The sequence below is a fragment of the Helicoverpa zea genome, chromosome 21 (assembly GCF_022581195.2).
Source record: "Helicoverpa zea isolate HzStark_Cry1AcR chromosome 21, ilHelZeax1.1, whole genome shotgun sequence".
NCBI classification, from domain to species: Eukaryota; Metazoa; Arthropoda; class Insecta; order Lepidoptera; family Noctuidae; genus Helicoverpa; species Helicoverpa zea.
Genome location: NC_061472.1, coordinates 6,460,769 through 6,481,844, shown reverse-complemented (window position 1 = coordinate 6,481,844; position 21,076 = coordinate 6,460,769). Strand labels below are relative to the sequence as shown.

General features: G+C 37.6%; 2 protein-coding genes across 2 annotated transcripts in view; one reads left to right on the top strand and one right to left on the bottom strand.

Moving 5' to 3' along the window:
- LOC124640786 (bromodomain-containing protein DDB_G0280777-like) overlaps positions 1-7,456 on the top strand; it is a 46,250-nt gene extending 38,794 nt beyond the window's left edge. The window contains exons 3-6 of the mRNA XM_047178711.1: positions 3,810-3,859; positions 4,728-4,920; positions 5,969-6,247; positions 6,327-7,456. Coding sequence (XP_047034667.1) covers positions 3,810-3,859; positions 4,728-4,920; positions 5,969-6,247; positions 6,327-7,394 — 1,590 coding nt within the window. The 3' untranslated portion in view covers positions 7,395-7,456. The remainder of the gene's footprint in view (positions 1-3,809; positions 3,860-4,727; positions 4,921-5,968; positions 6,248-6,326) is intronic.
- A 7,266-nt stretch (positions 7,457-14,722) lies between these two features.
- Positions 14,723-20,641, bottom strand: LOC124641039. Its single transcript, XM_047179046.1, has 3 exons — positions 19,360-20,641; positions 17,674-18,353; positions 14,723-14,758 (listed from the first exon to the last, which is right to left on the bottom strand). Exons 1-3 carry the CDS (start codon positions 20,639-20,641, stop codon positions 14,723-14,725), a joined length of 1,998 nt encoding a protein of 665 aa, XP_047035002.1.
- Between the last annotated feature and the right edge of the window lie 435 nt (positions 20,642-21,076).

The following is a 21,076-nucleotide window of genomic DNA, read 5'->3' as shown; positions in this document are numbered from 1 at the left end:
AAAATATGATCTCAATGTTGTATGTCATTTGTACAAAGCCGTAAAGCCAAAATAAAATAAATTTGACACGTAATTACAGCTTCAAATTACCACAATTAAAGCGGTTTACCATATAAAAGAAGTAAATGGAGCCTCGCAAAGATACCACAAAATTAAAATCTACTTTGAGGTTTTTATTACCAGTTGAGGTGTAATTCTATTAACATTTTGGGTTCAAAAGTTAATTAAAATATTATCTCAATCTGGTGTGCTCATATAACACGAAACAAGTCAGCCCTGTTACTATGTCTGTCTGTGGCAATTTCACGTCAAAAGTAGTGAACCGATACCATTACAGAACATAATATATGGCCTAGAACATGAGAAAGGATACTTATTTGGTTGTGATAACTAGTTCCCTCAGGTAGAACCACGGGAAAGAACTAGTTAACCTTTATAATACCTCTAAGTCTTCTGAAAACGTTCTGGTGTTATATTTTACTAGTTATTCAAAATCTTGTTCTGAGGGAATAAAACATTTTGCAAATACTTGGGCTTCTTTCAAACGTATGAACTCAGCTAATCAATTTCAGTATGTACGTTTAAAAATATCAATTTTACTAGTTAAAATGTAACACTCCTGTAAGTGGTTTACAAGCCAGTTCAGCAGTCCAGTGCAGGTTTGATTGCAGCCGACGCTAATCTGATCACGTAGAACCATTGATTGGACGAGAACGGCCTTACCATTCGTTCCAATATATCTTTACATAATGTTCGTCACTTGTGTGAGAAACAGTAAATATATTCATATATTTAATTGCTTTTTGTAGAAACGATAAAAGGTGTAACTTTTATATTCCAAAGAAAAGCTATATAAATTAACTTGCGACCACCAGCTGTTTCATCCGCGTGGGAACTTCTGCATTCGCCGTAATAAAAAGTAACTTTTTTCGATAAATGGGATTCCTGGATTCACACTGAAATAATTTCCCAAATCAGTCCCATGGTTCCTCTACCAAACAAACTCTTCAGCTATATAAAACAAATAAGTATAAATATCGCAAACGCCTGAAGGTAAAATTATTTAATTCATTTCGATGTGACCTTTGTACGCTGACTGGCGGAAAAGTGTATATTTGTTTTTTATTTCATTCTCATCTTGTGAAAGCAAAAAGCGTATCGGAATGCCTGCAGCATTATTTTTTCCTAATTGGCATCCAATTTTATAATTAAAATATGTTCTCAATAGCACTATGATTGTTAAAATAATTAACGAAGCTATTTAATCTTTCTAGATTAAATCTTATGTGACAAGGAGATTTATTAAGAAAGATCTGGATACTTTTTTCGTTGACTAGAAAAAGGTACATGTTGAAGCTATTTCCAAACTATTTGTATTGAATTTTCATTGAACTATTCCTAATAGAATACGTGTGTATTTTACGAAATACAACATTGATATTTATTCTGAGCGAAGACGCAAGCTCTTTTAAAAGAAAATGCCGAAATAACGCGTTAAAAACGTGTTTAAACTTAAAAAAAAAACGTACCTTCATATACCTACCTACTGGCCGTTTTCCCGCGGTTTCACCCGTGTCCCATGGGAACTACATATATATAGCCTATACCACTTCAGATAATGTAGCTTCCTAATGCCGAAAGATTTTTTAAGATCGGTGAAGTAGTTATAGGCGTCGTCCTAATTGGGAGCTATCGTACGATGGCGCGATGCGTTTTTCATCTCACGATCAAAGTGGTCGTACGATGACCTAACAGGTGTCCTAATAGATCGCGCGATGTCTATCGTGCGATGCCGTTGCTCGATGGCGGCGGTCGCCCTTACGCCACTTTAACGATGGCTCTTTATAGAGATGCACAGATTTTGCTGTCCGGAAATATTGCTTTAAAAATTGCAGTACCTACTGTGTGTCACTGGTGTTGGCCCTTGCCCCTTTCGTACCGCGCCCCTCGCGCGTCGACGCATCGCGTGTGTAACCAATTAGGACACTCAAAAGAGATCTGTTGCTTTGATTACATGGTCGCACGATCAAACGTATCGTATGATTGTTATTAAGCATTTCATGTGCTCGCACGATTACTTGCGTAGTTCAAATAGGACACTCTGATGAAATCTGTATGTTTGAACTCATCGCACGACGAGAACGCATCGTGCCATCGTACGATCGCTGTCAATTAGGACGACGCCTTAGAGTTTGACAAGCAAACAAAAATACAAGTTTTCCTCTTTACAATATACTTAAGTGTAGATTACTGTCTATAAAAAAACACACAGGACATTGCAAATATTACCTCTGAACAACAACAGCTGAATATCCAACCTTCAACAATTCGTCACAGTCATCCACTTCTAATACCATTTTAATAGTCGCTTGCATCATGGTAGGAGACCAAATAATAGTCGGTCGGCGTAAGTAGGGATTGCAAGTGCACTATAATCACACCTTGTGTGAGGAATGCCCGTTATTTTGTAACTGCACAGAAACACATCGAAACGAGAACATTTTATCACGCTCATGTATTAAACATGGTGGTAAGTTTTGAGTCAATTGGTGTCTTTGAGTGCTTTTAAAAGGCTTTTGAGTACCTATTCTTTATTGACTTTTGTTTTATAAAACAATTAGGCATGTGTTCGACCTCAATTAAACATAGAAAATATGTCACAAGATGGTTCTTTTGGTAAGAAGAATTTGTAACAAGTTAAAATTTTTTGACACACTTTACTCTAAGGACATAGCTGAGTACAGTTTTCGCAAAATTCAATAGCGTTCCGACAAAAAATAAGAATAAGAATACGACGATAATAGGAAGCCAGTAATACAGTAGGTACAAGATGATCTTTAAGCTCTGCAAGCAGCCAGTTATAATCACAATAAGTATATGTACGAGTATTTTACAATAGTCATTCTTCCCATTAAAAGTTCATCAACTTTGAGATGAGTCATTGCATTTCACTTCATTGCGTCTTTGAATTTGCCAATATAGGTATTTACACCCACTGATCAGAAACGTATTACAATAAGTACTTTCTCTGTTCTATGTCATTTGTGAATTGTATGTAGATTTGGTTTTTGTGACTTATAGTTTCTAATATGGTACTTGTAGTCACGTAAAACAAGCTATGTTGATAAATAATGCAAAAGTGTCAATAAACAGTTAACCAGCATTTTGATTAAACATTTTTGAAAGATCAATTTAAGGATATTGGCAAATGCACGGAAGAATGATTAATTTAGACTTTAGCAAGTGGTAGTAAACACACCTGCAATTTTGCAATTTTACCGCAAAATTGAACACAGCTTAATTGATTGATTGAGACTTAACTAGCGCAAGGAACCGTTTCGAAGCCCGGAGAGTACCCGGGACGATTGATCAACATATTGTGCAAAGGTGATTGACACGACGTTCGCGACCGATCCGCCCCCAGTTTCGAAAATGGCCGATACGCGACGCATTGTCTCATTTTCCTTGGCTTTCACCGACGTACGCGCATCTAATGTAATACATAATTGCCGGCTACTGCGTGTTATGACATGCATTGTTGTCACACCGCTAATTCGTTTGGCCCAGGCTGATTGTTTGATACACTTTTTCTTACGTTATGTGAGAACGGTACATAAATGTCCTTCCGCCATATTGTATTGTATGCTTATGTTATTGCGGAAAAGGTGATTGTTTTTACTGCGTTATCGTACAGGTCAATCTTCTATTTCAATTTGTTGATGGCAAGACGAGTTTTCAAACTTTTTTTTCAATTAAAAACAAAAGTCATTCGAACTTTTTTTATTAACATTTTAATTTATATTTTACAGGAGCAAGTCGCCCCAGTGGAAGAGCCTCAAGATGATGACAAGCCTGTCAGGTAAGAAAATTGTTTTCAACTTTGAAGTACAGATGAGCGCAGCAATTTTCCCAATTAATATTGAACCTTATACTCCAGATATAAGGATTAAAATCTATGAATTGTAGTAGCTGTGCTATTGTAAATGAGCTTTGGAATAATCCAAAGACTATGAAGGATAAATCCGAACTAAACTTGATTAGTTGTGTCCGTTGATTTCAATTTCGCATTTATCATTCAGAAGGAAATATCGGTTATTCCAGTATTAATTTATATACAAACTGGATAGCAGTTTGTGAAATATCATTTCCTTTGCAACACAGAATAATATTTGTACTAAACTATGTCGGTAGATAAGTGGGTTTGTCTTTCGCTAGAATTTATGTTCCAAGATTATTTCTCAGTTTAAAACTTTTGTTTCTTTTGGCTAACTTATAAATGTGACATTTTCTACCTCACTTGTTTGAGAAATGATATTTTATATCAGAAAAGTACAGAAAATTCCCGTTGCGTGGCTTTTAGCCAAAAATCTAGTTGTCTTACGGCATTGCGCAAATACCTATCGCAATTTGGTAAATAAATCCAATCGGAAAATATGAAGTTTTTGAAATATGTTTTTGTTGCCAAAAACTTAAAACTGCGTAGAAAAGTTAGGTAACTTATTTGTTTCCTTAAAAAACTATACTACCAAAAATTACATAAAATGAATCTCCGTTCACTGGACTCTAACGTAGTCTTCCAATATTTTAAACTTTAATTTTAAGATATTAGCAGTTCCTAAAATTATTATTATCTACAGTTAAACTTTTAACGAGTCCTATCATACCACACAAGAACATTTTACAGTAACAAAAAATCTAATTTTAATTTCTCCTTTTCAACATTCCAGTCGCGCCGACAACGAACAATACCGCCCCGGCCAGGTATTCTCGCTGAACACGCAAGAACTCCTGGAGTTGCAGCCTGAGAGGAAGGCCCCCCTCACCAGCAACCAGCTGCTGCAGCAGCTATACCGGCCCCAGCAGGAACAAAAGTCCAACTTGCAGCAGATATACTATTTGGAGCCTCAGAGTGCGCGTCAGGTAATATAACCTTCATTTATGAAACATAGTTCTAAGCTCCAAGAATTCCTTCATAGTTTGTTTTTTTCCGTCGGTCAGTTACTGATGATCATTACATATATTACATGTCCTTGTTTCTGCACGTTTTTGTATGTCCTGGCTGACTTTTGAACATCCTTGGCAGTCGTTAAGTTATATTTTCTGAACAAAAGGTTTAAAAAAGTCGTTAGCTGATTTCGCTACACGTAGTTTTATAAAAGATGCAAGTTATTTAAACTCAGTTTTATTGCTTTAATTACTTACGAGAAATCGTTTGAGCTAACTGTAAAAATAATTTTACGCTTAACCTCACAGACGATAGCTGTGCTTCAATTACCCTTTGAGTAATCAATATTTCGTACGAATCAAAAAGCTTTTAAATAAAATTTCGACATACGAAATAAAATATTTCACCGTAACTGGTTTACATGCAATCAGACAGCACTGAGAGCGTTACCGTTATAGGATCTATTTATATGAGCAAATTATTCACGTGCCTTTATATGAAGGACAGGCGCCCATCTTTGTGACATTGTAGGATCAAACTGAGTCAGTAAGGTGATCTTCACACTGCCCCGCATCACGCTGCATCTTGCGTGTCGACGCACCTACGCGCGTTCCTGCGGGAGTGCAGATCTGCATCATTGTGCGGGTTTTTCACGCACTCACGCGCGTAGGTGCGTTTTGTAAATTCACGCACAGCGAGTTCCATTTTCAAATATACACGTCACGCCCATTCAAAATCACGCGCGGCATTGCGGGATTCAGTGTGCCATACCTTGCGTCTCGCCCCGCACCTACGCGCGAGGGTGCGTGTTTCTCCGCATGTATATGCGTGATCCGCATGAACGCGCGTGGATGCATTTTCAGTGTGTTGGACTATGCGTGTTTTCCATACAAACGGAGATATTTCCATACAACGGAAAAAAACGCATCCACGCACTACGCTGCATCATGCGGGGCAGTGTGATAATCGCCTACATATTACAGCCCATCTTGCAACATTAACATAATATCTCCTTACTTTCAGGTGTCCTACCAACCATCATCCCATGCCGTCATCGCTCGTCCAGACTACACTTCCAACGGTGGTGAAGCCTCAGTAGGAGCTGCCTTATCCGTCAGTGATTCAGGATCCAACCACAATGATGCTTACAACCAAGATCTCCTTGCTTTGCTTGGACAACCTCCTTTGAGGGCGGCTGAGGAACCTCAACAGCAATTGTACGCTCAACCTCAACAAGTACAGCATATCCAGCAAGTTCAACAAGCATCTAACGTTCAGAGTGTTGCACCTCAATATCAACAGGTACGTTGCACCCTAAAAAGTTATAAGTATATGTAAACTTCCTTAACATTCCTAATATTGCTTGTAATTCTGATTCCAGGTCGACAGATACATAACAAAGCCGAGCAAGAAGTCAAAACTGAGGAACAAAGTGCAAATAGCTCCAGCTCAACCATCCACGGCTCCTCAGCAATATTTGATCGAGACCACCAACGTTCAACAACAGGCGATCCAGCAGTCGCCTCTGTACCGCCAACCTTCGCAGCCCCAGAGAGTACCACAGGCTCTGCGTTACGTGCAGGTCCCTCAAACTCAAGCGGCATCTCAGCAAATATTGTATGAACGTCCCGAGTCTCAAGGCTTGAAAGTCGTCCCAGCACCCAAGCTCCAGCCCATCAGCCAGCAACAACAGATCCAACAACAGCAAATCCAGCAACAACAGCCCAGAGCTCAGCTGAACTACAGAATTGTACCACAATATCAACAGCCCGAAGCCCAAGCTAAGCAATACAGAATCTACGAAGCTCCCAGACAAGTTATCAGACCTCAAGAACAACGTCTTATAAGCCAGAGTGTTGAAAGACCAGTTTCATATCTCAAGAGGTTCCCCGACCAAGACAAAATGCGAGCTGTCAAAATCTACGAGCCCATTGCTGAAGGAGTACCCCAACAACCAGCTCAAATTATTGGCGAGCAGCAGTATTATCTCCGACCTATTTACAGAACTAATGAACAGCGACCAAGGTATGAAATGCCAGCTCAGATCAAATCTGAACAATCAAGGGTATCGGAATCTGCGAAGGCGCCACAGTCGTCTATTTTTGTCAGCAAAAATGTAGCCCCGAGGAAACAGGTAAGGCCTCAGCAACTGTACAGCCAGCAATCGAGCGTTGAGCAGGTAAACCTTGAACAGCATGGCCAGAGTTTGGAAGAGCAGAGAGCGCAGTTGCCTCCTCCTAAGAACAACAAGGCGTATACTCCTGAGGAGTTCGCAGCTCTTGTTGCAGCTGGGTACGCGGTAACCCCTGTGCCAGTTAGCTCAATAAACCTCCAAGAGGCTCAGTCCAGGTCGTCGATAGACGCTGTGTCGATGCACCAGAAACGCCGACCCCTGCCTGCGAATAGACGCCATCAATATCTGCCCCTTCGAGGAGACGACGCGCCTTAGATTTAATCTCCCAACTGTAAATAGGTTAGCTGTAAAATAAAAAATAGTGATATTCGTTTAAAGTCTCGTTTCATTTGATGTCTTTTAAAGTTTTCCTTGTTACGTGTTTCTAAAACAAACATCGTTAGTGTGGCACCAAAGTTAATGTGACCGCAGTCAGAAAGCGTTGGAATTCATTATGCTTTCATACAAACCGCAACTGCATCTGGGAACAGACGTTAGAAAGACATTATTTCGAGTCAAAAATATAAACACTTTTGGTTTGGGTACAAAGTAACTAGTTTCACTATTTATAAAGTTTTGTTACCTATTTTAAGCTACTAATTAAGAAAATGAGTTTAAAGACCAGGCTTTAAAGTTTGCCTGGGCAATTATCTTTAAAACTGACATTCATAAAATTCGCGCTTGGGATAAGTAATTAATCTCTTTCATTCACGTTGCCATTAATTGGTTCTTTGTTTATTTATTCCATCCATGCATTTTCTTTTTCAATTTAATTTTGTCAATATTTTAAGTGAACAAACTCTTTTAAGAAAATTTTATGATAATAGCTGCGTTTTGATGTCCTAAGTGCTTTGCTTGAACTTGTTATAAAGTTTCAGTTTCAGCTAAATCATTAGCAACCGCTCACGTAGTGTACACACAATCTCTTAATTAAAATTCTAGCAACGTATCAGGCATAAACTTGAGAAATATTAAAATGTTTCTCGAAAGTAAGTAGATTTTGTTCAAAATTCCAAGATAAATAGTGTTTGTTTTTTAAGCCGATGCACCGAATTTTCACAGAATACGTATTTCGGGTGACGCATCTACAAGTAAATGATGATTTTATACAACATATTTCAATTTCACAGCCAGTGAGCATCTTATTTGGAAACGTGGAGATCACGATACACGATACACGAACGATAGCATTATCCTCTGAAATAGAATATTCAGATCATTTGAGATCTGTCAAGATATTCATGATTATTTTGTTTTTTTTATTTGTTTAAATATGCAGACAATTTTGGGTATCAACATTTTGAACGCTAAATTGCACTTCAAACTAAAGTATTCTACTAATAGTTTGATTTAATTTTATGGATTCTGGCATTCGAAACTTGATTATTTTTCCAGCATTTTAATTTTCACGAAAATAATAATACTTCATACAATAACAAAATTCCCTAGCTAAAATGAAACATGAGCTTATGAGGTGATACTTGCGAAAGTCCTATAAAACATTCATAATTACGCTGCACGACACACAGGCGACCCCAGATGACACTATATAACAAGATAACTTTGGAACAAGTTGCCAACACGTAGCAAGTATAATGATGCACTTGATTAGAATATACACGACGAGGTACTAATGATTCTAGATACGAAAAGGAAGTTTAATTTCCGGGGACAGGTAGACAGATGTATACCTATGTAGTTTGTCCAAGTAATCAAGTATTTCTGTAATTAATTTATCTTAGTACTAGCTGTTTCGCGCGGATTTACCCGTGTCCTTGAAAAACTATCCGAACTAGGTTTAAATGTATCCTGCCTACTAACTACACTGTGGTTCCACCCACGTTGCGATTAAGCTACTTCCCACACGAGAATAAAATGTAGCCATTTGAAATGCGTCAGTAGTTTGGCCTGAAAGCATGACAGACAAATAAACAGAACTTTCTACTTGTTGAAAATATACATATATAGGACTATTTATATGATAGGGTATGCTTCAGGCAGAGTTTTCAGCGAAATAGTTACTATATACGTAAAACATTTTCAGGTGCGTTACTTCTTGAATGACAGGCTTTCGCGTTTCATCAGATGTATATATAGATGTGTGATGTAAAATGTACAGATATGTATAGAAAATAGAAGCACAGTCAGGATGGTATTTCCAATATATGTATTCACGAGTATATTCGTCGCACATCGGAACTTTTCCATTTATTTGTGACAAATGATGGAACTTTGTGACGCTGTCTGATTACAATTTATTCGTGGTTTTATTTATAAAATCCTGGACGATGTGGACTTTCCGTTTAGGAACATAATAAAGAAAAATAAGTTTAAAGTCTGTACTATTTTAAAATACTTAACCACCATCATGAAAGAGGAACGGTCGTCGTTGTAGAATAAAACCAGTGTATCTAGATACAAACATCGACGGGTGGTGATACATCTTTGATCCTGATAATAGCCTCGATAAATAGGATATAGGTATTTGAAACTTATTCTAAATCTTCTTGAAATAAGCTTTTTGGCTTTATAATGACTGTACCAAACATGTATATCCTCCAGTCAAATAATATCAAAAGAAACCCAGTACACAGTAGTACATAAGCCTGATGATATATTTCTTTGTACAAAGGTCCTAATTACCTACCTTAGAATATACTTACAACAAACAATGTATGGCCGAAGGCAAGATCAGGCCTTATTCTTTACTTGGGAAAATTATTCTCTTTGAAACAAAAAAAATGTGCCTAATTAATTAATATGTAGTATTCTTGTGTTCATTTGAACAAAAGAATAAACAATTTTCATGCCCAATCTAAAGGCGACATTCCACTTGCGAGTAGAATTGGGACGCACACCAATTCTGGTCCACTCGCTCTAGCAAACATTAAGAAATTGCATCCTTCGTGCCCGAACATAACACCTAGCAGTGGACTCGAGCAGAATTTTGACACTTTGTTCGCGAACAATTGTAGTGGAATCTCGCCCCATGGTGAAATATTCCTATATATAGGTATAGAGGTAGGATTCAAAAAAAATGCAAAAGCTATATCAAAACTGTGTTTCAACTTCGGTTGTCAAAGGTATAAAGAGGTTGATTCGTGCAAAACTTGCGTACCTACTTCCTTTGTTTTTTTTGCTCATTTTGATTTTGTGTAGTTTCTATATCAGAGTCCTTTTGTATGTAAATGTTTGTCGGTTTTCAAAAGAAAGGAAGGGAGGAGAAAGTAATAAATCCGTAATAAACAGTTTGGATTTTATGATTGCTATGTCGAAAATTGCAGTGTTTGGTGTTTTTGTGGGTATTTAAAAAATATGAGTGTCATTATTGATTTTGCAATAGCATTAGGCAGGTAGTACAGAATTTAACATAACAAGCTGATGTCATTTTATTACGGAAATTGTTCGCTAATCCTGATTTCGAGGGAAACCCGAAATTGTGTACGTACCTAAACAATTTTTTACCTAAACTTAATCATAAAAACAATTTTCATTTAAATTTACTTCCCCTATACTTTACACCTGCATAGTTTAACACAATTAATAGTCCTCATTGTCCAATTTTCTTCATAAATAATGTTAAGCAAAGTAACTTATAGGTAGGTTCTATCAGTAACAGGCAAACCCAATTGCACGGCCAGGGCAGAGCGATGCGGCAAACTGATTCGATTACAGGCCGCGCCGTACTCAGCTTCGCCCTAATTACCGTTTAATTTCATCATACGGTACTATACCATCAATAATATACTTAATTATTATTGTATAGGAAATGTTTTTCCTTTCCAATATATATATTTTTCTCTATTTACCGCATAAAACTTCTGTGACTTCACGTTGGTAGGTCGCAATCAGTGACCTAAACAAACTTAACGCATTATATTTCCGTTGTTATCTTTAGGGAGAAAGTAAAAGAAGATTTTTTTCTAATACAAAAAAAAACAGCTTACTTACATGTTTAGTCTACATACCAATTCTATGATTTGAATCAAAACACGTAAGCTTATCGTTTTGCCACAAAACAAACCTAACCGTATTATCCTCAAAACTGCCTAGATTTTACGAAAACCATTAGAAAGCTATATTATCTGCGAGTAACATAGGCTATATTTTATCCCGGTGCGGGCAGTAGCTCCCACGGGACGTGGGTGAAACCGCGGGAGAACGGCTAGTACTTTATATGTATACAGATAAATTATATCTAATGAAACTATTCAAATAACTATAACGTTAGCAACTAAAGAAACCAGTTAAAAGGTTTCTTGCATTTATTGCTCGGGTCCACTCGATTACTCTCAATATGTATGGAATCTATAGAGATTCCAATTTCTCGGCCCGAATTTCGGTTTCGGCCTGAACTTGCTCGAGACTAGGCTTCAAAGGCTGTTAGATTCAGTACGGAGTAAATTGACGGACTGGCGGAGACATGCAAACGAGTATCGATTTATTGATTATGTTGATAACTGTGGAATCGATAGAGAGGAGATGTAGAGTGTAATTTGGAATGACTCAACTGATCTACACTAGAATTCGTAGACTAACCTAATGTTTTATTTTAGTGTTATTGTTTTTATTGGAACTACTTTTGTCTAAAAGTGCAGACGATTTTGATTGGCAAATAAAAAGTTTATTGTTGTCTAGTAAAAACTTCCTTATCAGTTGATGAAAAGGTAACTCATCATCCTCCGAGCCTTTTCCCAACTATGTTGGGGTCGGCTTCCAGTCTAACCGGATTCAGCTGAGTATCAGTGCTTTACAAGAAGCGACTGCCTATCTGACCTCCTCAACCCAGTTACCCGGGCAACCCGATAACCCCTTGGTTAGACTGGTGTCAGACTTACTGGCTTCTGACTACCCGTAACGACTGTCAAGGATGGTCAATGGCAGCCGGGACCTACAGTTTAACGTGCCATCCGAAAGTTGCATTGGTACTTGTCTGACCTGGAATCGAACCTGCGCCCTCATACTCGAGAGGGTTGGTTCTTTGCCCACTAGGCCACCACTCTCACTTCACTTGATGAAAAGGTAACTATGATCATTTTAAATTTATAATTAATGTACCTAACACTTAAAAAGCTTATTTTTAATCAAAAAAGTTAGAATACCTTTTAAACCGAGACGACAAAATAAAGTCATATTCCGGTTTCGGCTTTGGCGAAAATTCTCTCGTGTGAAACACTATTACACGGTTCTCATACGATCGGAAACAAAGATTTGCTTTCAGTATAAAAGCATGTTTCAAATACGTTCCCAGTAATGTAATTTGGGGAAAAACCTTCGGATATTTTTATACCAATATAAGATATCTTTATAACATTGAGTCTTGTGCATTGAATTTACCCACAGCGTTGTACCGTGGTATCTTTTATAAAATTTCTGTGTAATTTTGTATTAAAAGATTAGAACCTCCTATTTTGGGAAGCCAGTTAAAAACCGGCCAAGTGCGAGTCAGACTCGCGCACGAAGGGCTCCGTACCATTATTTAAAGGTATAAAACGGACAAAAAAATCACGTTTGTTGTATGGGAGCCCCCCAAAATATGTATTTAATTCTAGTTTTCAGTATAACTATCATGGTTCATGAGATGCAGCGTGGTGACAGACGGACCGACGGACGGACGGAGGAGTGAAAACAATAGGGTCCCGTAGTACCCTTTGGGTACGGAACCCTAAAATGCGACCTACTTACTTACGTATCATTTCTTACAAATCTTACCTTCTAAAATGAATTCTGTAAAGATTGTAAGCCATAGAATCTCATAAATAAAACCTCAATAAACAAGATCAGCAATTCAATTATTACTTTGAATTGACGAAGCCAAAAAGTTTTCAATTTAACGAGAAAACTTTATCATTCGCTCGGTTTCTAACCGACGGTTTAGCGGCACTTATTTTAAATACTGTGAGTGACTGGATTTTAAACGGGATTTTCGTCAACGAGTAATTTATAGACGTTTTAATTCACAAACATAGATGTATCATACTTGTGTGTGTACTGTGTATTTACAGGTAAATTCACACTGTCTATCTTTGTATGCCTTAGGTTGGCGGGCACTTTGGTAGCGAAGAGTCGTCGTGACATACAAAGACAACGTGCATAATATATGTTTGATGACTTTTAAGTAGAATTGTCAAATTTTCAATTAAAATTAGCCTCCAAAACTACTGCTTACTTTATGTTTTTGACCGCAAAATATGATAGCACGTTAATTCCCCAAACAAACCCTTCCGTACACATTATTACCCAAGGAGTTAGGAACCGCTTAGTCATCGGTCTTATACCTTCGCTAAGTGGGTTTTGGCACATAGGTCAAGGAAATTTAAGTTCAACGTCAACAATTTTGCATGATTACAGAGTTTCAAACTTCAGAGAGACAAACTTTTAGTGAATAGGCCGATAGTTTGATCGGGCTCTCAAATCTGTATGGAGATGAGTAGTTGTACTAATTACAATGATGAATTTACGATTACTTTCAGTCAACCAAACCATTTGCATTTACGGTTTTTTTTTTTAATCTAAGTCCATGTTATTTTCTTTATTGGCCAACCAATAATTGTTTACACCATACAATTGCAGAATACTTAACTATACTACAATCTGAGGTAAGTAACGAGCTTTTACCACGCTTTTATTCAGAGTAAAGTTAAGTTTAGAATTTACTGTATTTGTGACTGACTGACCTATTAAACAATAGCTGAAAATAAATCTTTATTATGTACATGAAACATGTTTGTTTATGTACCCGTTATCATCGGTTGATGCGAAATAATATAGTCGTTCTACCCGACACAGTTAAGCCGATCAGCCGATTTGAATGGCTGATTTTAATTGCAAATTAATTGAACCAATTGCGTGAGTCAATGCTGTTATTGGTTTTGATGGGATGTGTAAAATACTACTGGAACTATTATTATGAGTAAATCAGGTAGAGGTAATTGCTTGTGTTATTTATACAATGGTACAGTAATCGGATTTGTGGAATAAGGGAAATTAAGTAGCAGAGCCCTCTTCGTGTAATATTTCTTATCGATATCTTAGCTACCTACTATAGAGGGGGCCTATGGAAGTTACCTTCCTTTGTTTGTTTGAAAGGTAGGTACACCCATTTTTCCATTTACCAAAAAAATCTCTAGGTTATTCTAAGTAAATTCAGCTTACATCAATATGTTATGCCTTTTATGAAAAGCAATTCGCCATTTAATATTATACAATAATAGGCTTGCTAAAAGTTATCCTTCCCCCTGTGCCCTGCAGTGGGATGATAAAAAGGCTGTAACGTAACGTAAAAGTTATCCTTAAAAACAACAAACCCAATCAAGTCTTCACAGTACCCCAGCGGGGCCCAGCATGACCAAGGCTTGCCGGGGCTGCGGGTTGTATGAAAGAGATACCGCGGCCCTGGTACATAAAAGGCCTATGACGGAACACGACGGTTTTTAGTCAGTAAGAGTCTGACACTCCCTCACCGCTGCTAACCCACAGCGGGAGGGGTCATTTGATGATTTTTGACGTCGGAAAAAAAAAAAAAAAAGTCTTCACAGTACATCGTTGTAGGCACGTCATATTAATTCATAGCTTGTCCAGCAACAGAAATCGAATTACTCGGCTCACTTGATTACCCCGGTGAAGTGGGCCTTGTCAACCTGAAAATGCCATGAATACGAATACATATGAAATGTATACACGGCCTTATTGTGGCTTTACATTCTCTGAAGATAAGCTTATGAATATTTGTATTTTTGGACACGAACAGATCTTTTTACTTTGGTTTATTTATATTAGATTTCCAGTTTGACCTTTTACATAAGAAAACCCAAAGTTTTTTTTATTAGAAAGCAGTTCTTAGGGTTCAGGAATGTCTGTAAAATGAAGAATGAAGACAAAAGATGAGCTATATTTTTTAATACAAATACCAACATATTTATTAGTTTACAAGTCTATCCTACCCTTCCAAATGCACAAGATATTTATGATCTTTTTGAGCCTTTCAGCAAGATTATTCACTAGAGAGTTTTTATGGATAACATTTTGTTTTATTTTCGATATGTACTGCACCTCCGTCTAGTTAAACTCTAGGGAGTACGTAGACGAAATATGATATACCTACTACATAAACTGAAAAAATACTTTTTGGTCTAACTGCAATATTTCAGACGATTTTGTAAAGTCAAATATTATGCATACGGGCTTCTTTTGTTTTTAGCAGATTGATTTAATTAAGAATCAAAAATTAAATAAAGAATAGTCAACCTCGTTAGTAAATGCCAAATTAAATCTTAAGTAACTAGAGAATCTTATTCAAGTTTATAAGAATATATTAAGCCTATAAAATTAATATTTCCCTACCGATGACCAAATTAAAATTACACTTTATAAGACCCTTGATAGGCGCCAAATTCAAATTAAATTTGGAAATAATTGGAATAAGACCTTCACGGGCTCTCGAAATTTTCCTGAAGGTTCTTTCCAAGTGTCATTCGTCATAAAAGTTTTTGAAAACCTTTGTGAAGTGAGCTGTGTCCCTTTTTTCTCATTTCTTTTCACCTTAGTTTTAATAACTTTCCCGAGAGCGACACAAAATGAGTGTGAAACAAAGAATGTACGGCTACAAAAGTAATTATGCGGAAATAATTCTGTTGCTTCCATTATTTTTTCACTCGTTAGCGGGTGCAAAAAGTTAGGGACAAAGTAAACATGATAATTGTTTTGTTAACCGACATACAGTTGCTAAAAAAATTAAAATTGTTTTAGGAAATTATTTCGACATAACCAATTAAAAACTCTACATGTTTGCTTTAAAATGTAGGAGAGATGGTTACCTACTCAACTACATTTCTCAAAAGTAGGTAGTGTACCTACTTAAACGCTCATTTTCAGGATAAAAAGTTACTTCTGTCCTATCCTGTAAGTATCAGACTATTTGTTAACATTTGATTTTTAAATCGCTTCAGTAGTTTCCACACGAAAGCACGACAAACCGACAGACAGAGTTACTTCAAGATTGGTGATTTAATCAAATCTAAACATTTTCACAATAAGGTGTTCCTTTCAGTAGCTTTATAATACACAAAACGCGACCCCAATTTTCATGAACAAACCCAATTGGATGGGCCTCGCTGGAGAAATTGCTGGCGTTACTGCAAACTCCGTTGAAGTCCCCGTTGAAACCCCGTGACCCTCAATGTAGGTGAAAAAGGCAAACTTACCTGGGAAACAGGGAAGTGGACAGGAAGGCAGTCTGCCGACGACGGGACACTCGAGATGCCGGCCGGCCAGCGGGACACTTTCTCTGCACTTGCTTCGTATTGTCTTTTCACGAGTCCGGGTGATCGAGGCACTAACAGACAGCATCTCTAGCGAGGCTTTTATGGGTTTTTCTTATTTTTATCGCGCGACGAGCCGCGGGCGATACCAATTTTTTGACTTTCCCAAAGAGAAGTGAAAACAAAAGCGAAACCCGTCATGGCAGGAAGAAAAATAAAGATAAAGAAATGAGGAAACGACCAAGAAGTCTGAACATTTCCCCCCACTTGAAAGCCACATGGGTTTCACGGATAAGCCGAACGCAACGGAAGCTATGCTCGAAAGATGTATCGAAAGATGTATGTTAAACTAAAACTTAACTTCTAAGAATGAGCAATACGATATAAATTACTGAGATCGATATTGCTCGAATTATATCTAACATAAATTAATGAATTGGTAAAAGGCAGACCCTGACGATAGGTCGTCGAAGCGTCTTGCCATTAGCAGCTCGGAGAGTAACAACTCTAACAATATTATCGGCACTTGGGTGCACTTGTTCTATATGAGCCGATCTCCAGAGCAAAGGTGGAAGATTTGGTTCGTTGACGATGACTAAATCGTTATCTTTTAAATTAGGCGCGATTTGAAACCATTTTTTCTTTTGTTGAAGTGTGTGAAGATAATCACGTTGCCAAGCTCGCCAAAAGACGATTTGAAGACAAGCTAAGCCATTGTATACTATAGCAGATTTATTTTTATAAAGTTCATTAACGAACTCTTTGAGACATTTATTCGCGCCTAAGAAATTTTTACGACAAGCGGTTAGAACATAATAACACATATCGCGACGAGAAGCAAATCCGATTATCCAGAAGTTATGTTGACTCAACGATCGCGATGTTCTAGGACCGCAGTGAAGATACTTTAAATGAAAATGTTTAACTATCATTGGAGACAGTGGACTTAGTTTAGGTAAAAGCAGAGGGTGTAACGAAGATGTGAGTAAGTAAACCTCACCAATGCGTCCCCCCACTCGCAACAAACCGTCCTCATTTATAAACGGTGAAAGGTTTTGAATAGATTTGTAACCTTGTTGCTTATCAAGCACTGGATTAAATTCCGTTGTCATATATTGACTTTGAGTATACTGAACCAGAGTTCTCAATAACTTATTAAGTTCAGCGCTAGAACGAGGAGAAGTGTCCCAATTTTGTTTGGGACGTTTAAAATTAGAAATAATGCGAAAACACCAGGCTAAAATTCCTTGATGTTTCATAAAAATGGAATGTCTAGAAATTAAAGTTGTATTTACATCTTGAACTTGACGAGAATGTAAATGTTCTGTGATAACGATTTCACGATTAGCTACATGCATTTTTAGTGAATGAGGATTAGTATTAATCCAAGAGAGCGTACTACTGCTATAAGAATGAGCACGATTACTTTGAATAGGAGTTTTATCCTTTAACAGATTATACATGTGAGATAGCACACGCGCTAGAAGCAAAGCATTGCTTAGCTCGAGCCTATTCACTGTAGGAGCCACTCTAGACTTTCCTATAAATAGATGCGTTACAGTAGAATTCGTACATGTAACAGCGCATAAATACACGTAGCATTCATATTCTTTTAACGAACCGTCGCAAAATCCTACTAAGTAGATATCAATAAGATCCGGAGGTATGACTAGCCGCGGTAAGATTATACTTTTCAAACTTAATAAATTCGCGGCAGGCGAATGCCATTGTTTGGCTAAATATTGAGAAATAGCATCATCCCAAGATAAATAAGGCAAACTCGTTACTTCATAAGCAACTATGTTGAGCTCATATTCTACGAGAGCTTCGGTAGGACTGTCTCGCCATAAAGTATACTGATAGCACTTTTGTGCAGGCCTGAACTGAATCTGCCTGTAAATGTTACAAACAGGAGAAACTTCAGCAAGAAGAACAATTTTATAAAAGCCAAACTTTGTAACTAAATCGACTATATCTGTTATGGACCAAGTGATAAATTGGGCAGTATACATAATGCCCGGTCATTATGAAAAATGCGCAATATGAGAGCGCAATTTGATAGTAATCATTCAAATAATCAAATTGACCGGGCTCTATACATATTGCCAGTGGCCTGTTGGGCAAAGTAATACAAATATTGTTATTGCCATTTAACTTAAAATAAACTAAATATTAAACCATTAAATAATCAGCCTCATGATTTAGATTAATTATGAAGGACTTCTGCCTTTAAACTCCACTAGTTTTTGCATTTAAAAGTTAAGGAAAGTCATATTAAAAATATAATTAAACTTAAAACAAAAATTTTACAACATATCTTTGTTTTATAGAAATGACTTATTATTATAAAACAAAATAAACTAAAGTTTAAGCAATCAGACTCATTATTTGGCATAATTAACATCTTCTCTTAAAAAAATTAAATGAAAATATAATTAAAATTGAACATAAAATGTAAAACAATAATCATACTTAAAATATGTAGCAAGTAACAGGATTTATTTATTAGAACAACTGCCACTGTGATAGCATTTTGAGGTACATAACTTTTTGGGTTTGCGACAAGTACATTTATCAGACTTGCAACCACCTTTACAACCACATGTGCTATAACCTTGCACTTCAGATGGCTGTTAATGCAATAACTGTAGGAAGCATATTTCTTCCATCACTACGAGCGCGATCAGCATCGGGAACTCGGACCTTTACAGTGTCACCAATTGCAGCCATGGGATATTTAGCGCTTGATACATCCAACATTTTATTTGCGTACTTCCCTCCCCACCCTCGCACCGCGTAAAATATAGCTTTATTATCAAATTGCCCAACTGTCATGTAGCAATATAATAATGCCCGTGTAATGTGATAAATAATGAAGTTAAGATAGTTATTAATCACTTGGCCCGATAAAGCTAGACATTATTTATAATGCTCGGGCATTATTTATAATGTCCGAATTAATCACATGGTCCATAACATATCGATTTCAAGTTTAGGTCCTGTATGAACAATATTGTTCAACGTGTAATTATTCGTAGTCCGACTACTGACGTCGAAGACTACACGCAGTCGTGTCGTAGTACTTTCTGGACGCACGGCGCAGTGATGCGGAATAAGATACTGAGCAGTAGACAAAGAATCAATAGGCTGCATATGTCCCAAGTCTTTGTACTGCTCCATGGAATCCTGATATTCCGTTTTAAACTCAGGTCGAGTACATAAACGTTTCTCTAGGTGGAGAAATCGCTTTAAAGCGTGGCGAGAAGAATCGCCAAGGGAAGGGGCATTATCCTTTAACATCAAAGGAACTAAATACCTATCCTCCGGAGTACGATAGGTACCGGATTTCTGTTCACAAACTTCGTGAACTTCGTCTTTAGGGCCGGAAATTTTACATTTCGACGGCTCCTCAGACTCCCAGAACCGTTGAACGGTATCGTCGAGCGCACTGGATAACGCGACGAGTGACGTAACGGATTGATCTGGTGTACGAGTTGACGTGTCATGAAGAAACTGACCTGTTATCACCCAGCCGAATACACTCGATAACGCGCAGGGTAACCCGGGACCGGGAGTGTAACGAGAGCCAGTATATATCTGGTCAAAACACTCAACTCCTAATAAAAGATCGATCGGACCCGATTTATAGAAATCGCAGTCGGCGAGATCTAAGTGTGCGAAATGATCCTTGACGTACATCGGCAGCGATGACGAAGGCATCATTCCCGCAATCTTTGGTAAAACTACCAAAGAGATGTCAAACTGTGGTGACTCACTCAACCGAGGTATTATCGAACCAACAGTGTGACCCTTGATATTAACGAAATTTTGACAAAGCCCAGACACGGTTAAGTTGCATTTTCTAATCCGCAAACCTAATCTGCGTGCGCACTCATTTGTGATCAACGAATCCATCGACCCGCTGTCGATGAGCGCACGAGCATACTGCATAGAACCATCTGAGTGACACAAGCGCACTACAGCAGTACCTAAGATCTTTGTACTCTTAAAAGGGTCAGCTGACTTAGAGGCGCAGGTAAGCGTAGTGCTTGAACCCGCTTCGTCAGTCACGTTGGAATCACCCGAATGTGTTACGGAATTTTGACGTTCGATATGCAACAGCGTATTATGGTTTTCGTTACAAATGTAGCAAGACGACCTCGATTTGCAGTTATCATTATCGTGACCAGGACGCAAACAGTTGGTACACAAATGCAAACCTTTAACTAATGTTCTACGTTGATCAACCGACATCGAATGCATCTTTCCGCATCGGTAAACAGAATGATTTTCATTACAACAAATGCATATTATTTTTTCTGACTTGGTATTATTTGAGGTAGGTTTCTTACTATTCGACGAAATCAATGACGTTCGCTGGCGACCATGATTTTCGGCTTTGTTAGTCCGAACGTTAGATTTATTAATGTTGGAAGAGCAAGCTAACGCGGGTGGCTGACTTACTTCCAGAACTTTTATATAATTTTGTAAATAAGCCAGAAAGTTATTGAACGTGGGAAGTTCGTTCTTATTCTCTAACTCGAACCTTCGCCTAGTGTCAAAGTCAACAGGTCGAGACGCAATGTAAAATAAAATAAATTCACTTAAATCGTTAATATTTAGAGCACGAAGAGCATTGACACTTTCATACAGTGTATTGGTTAACTCGGATAGATTCGATAACGATGGTTTTTGAAT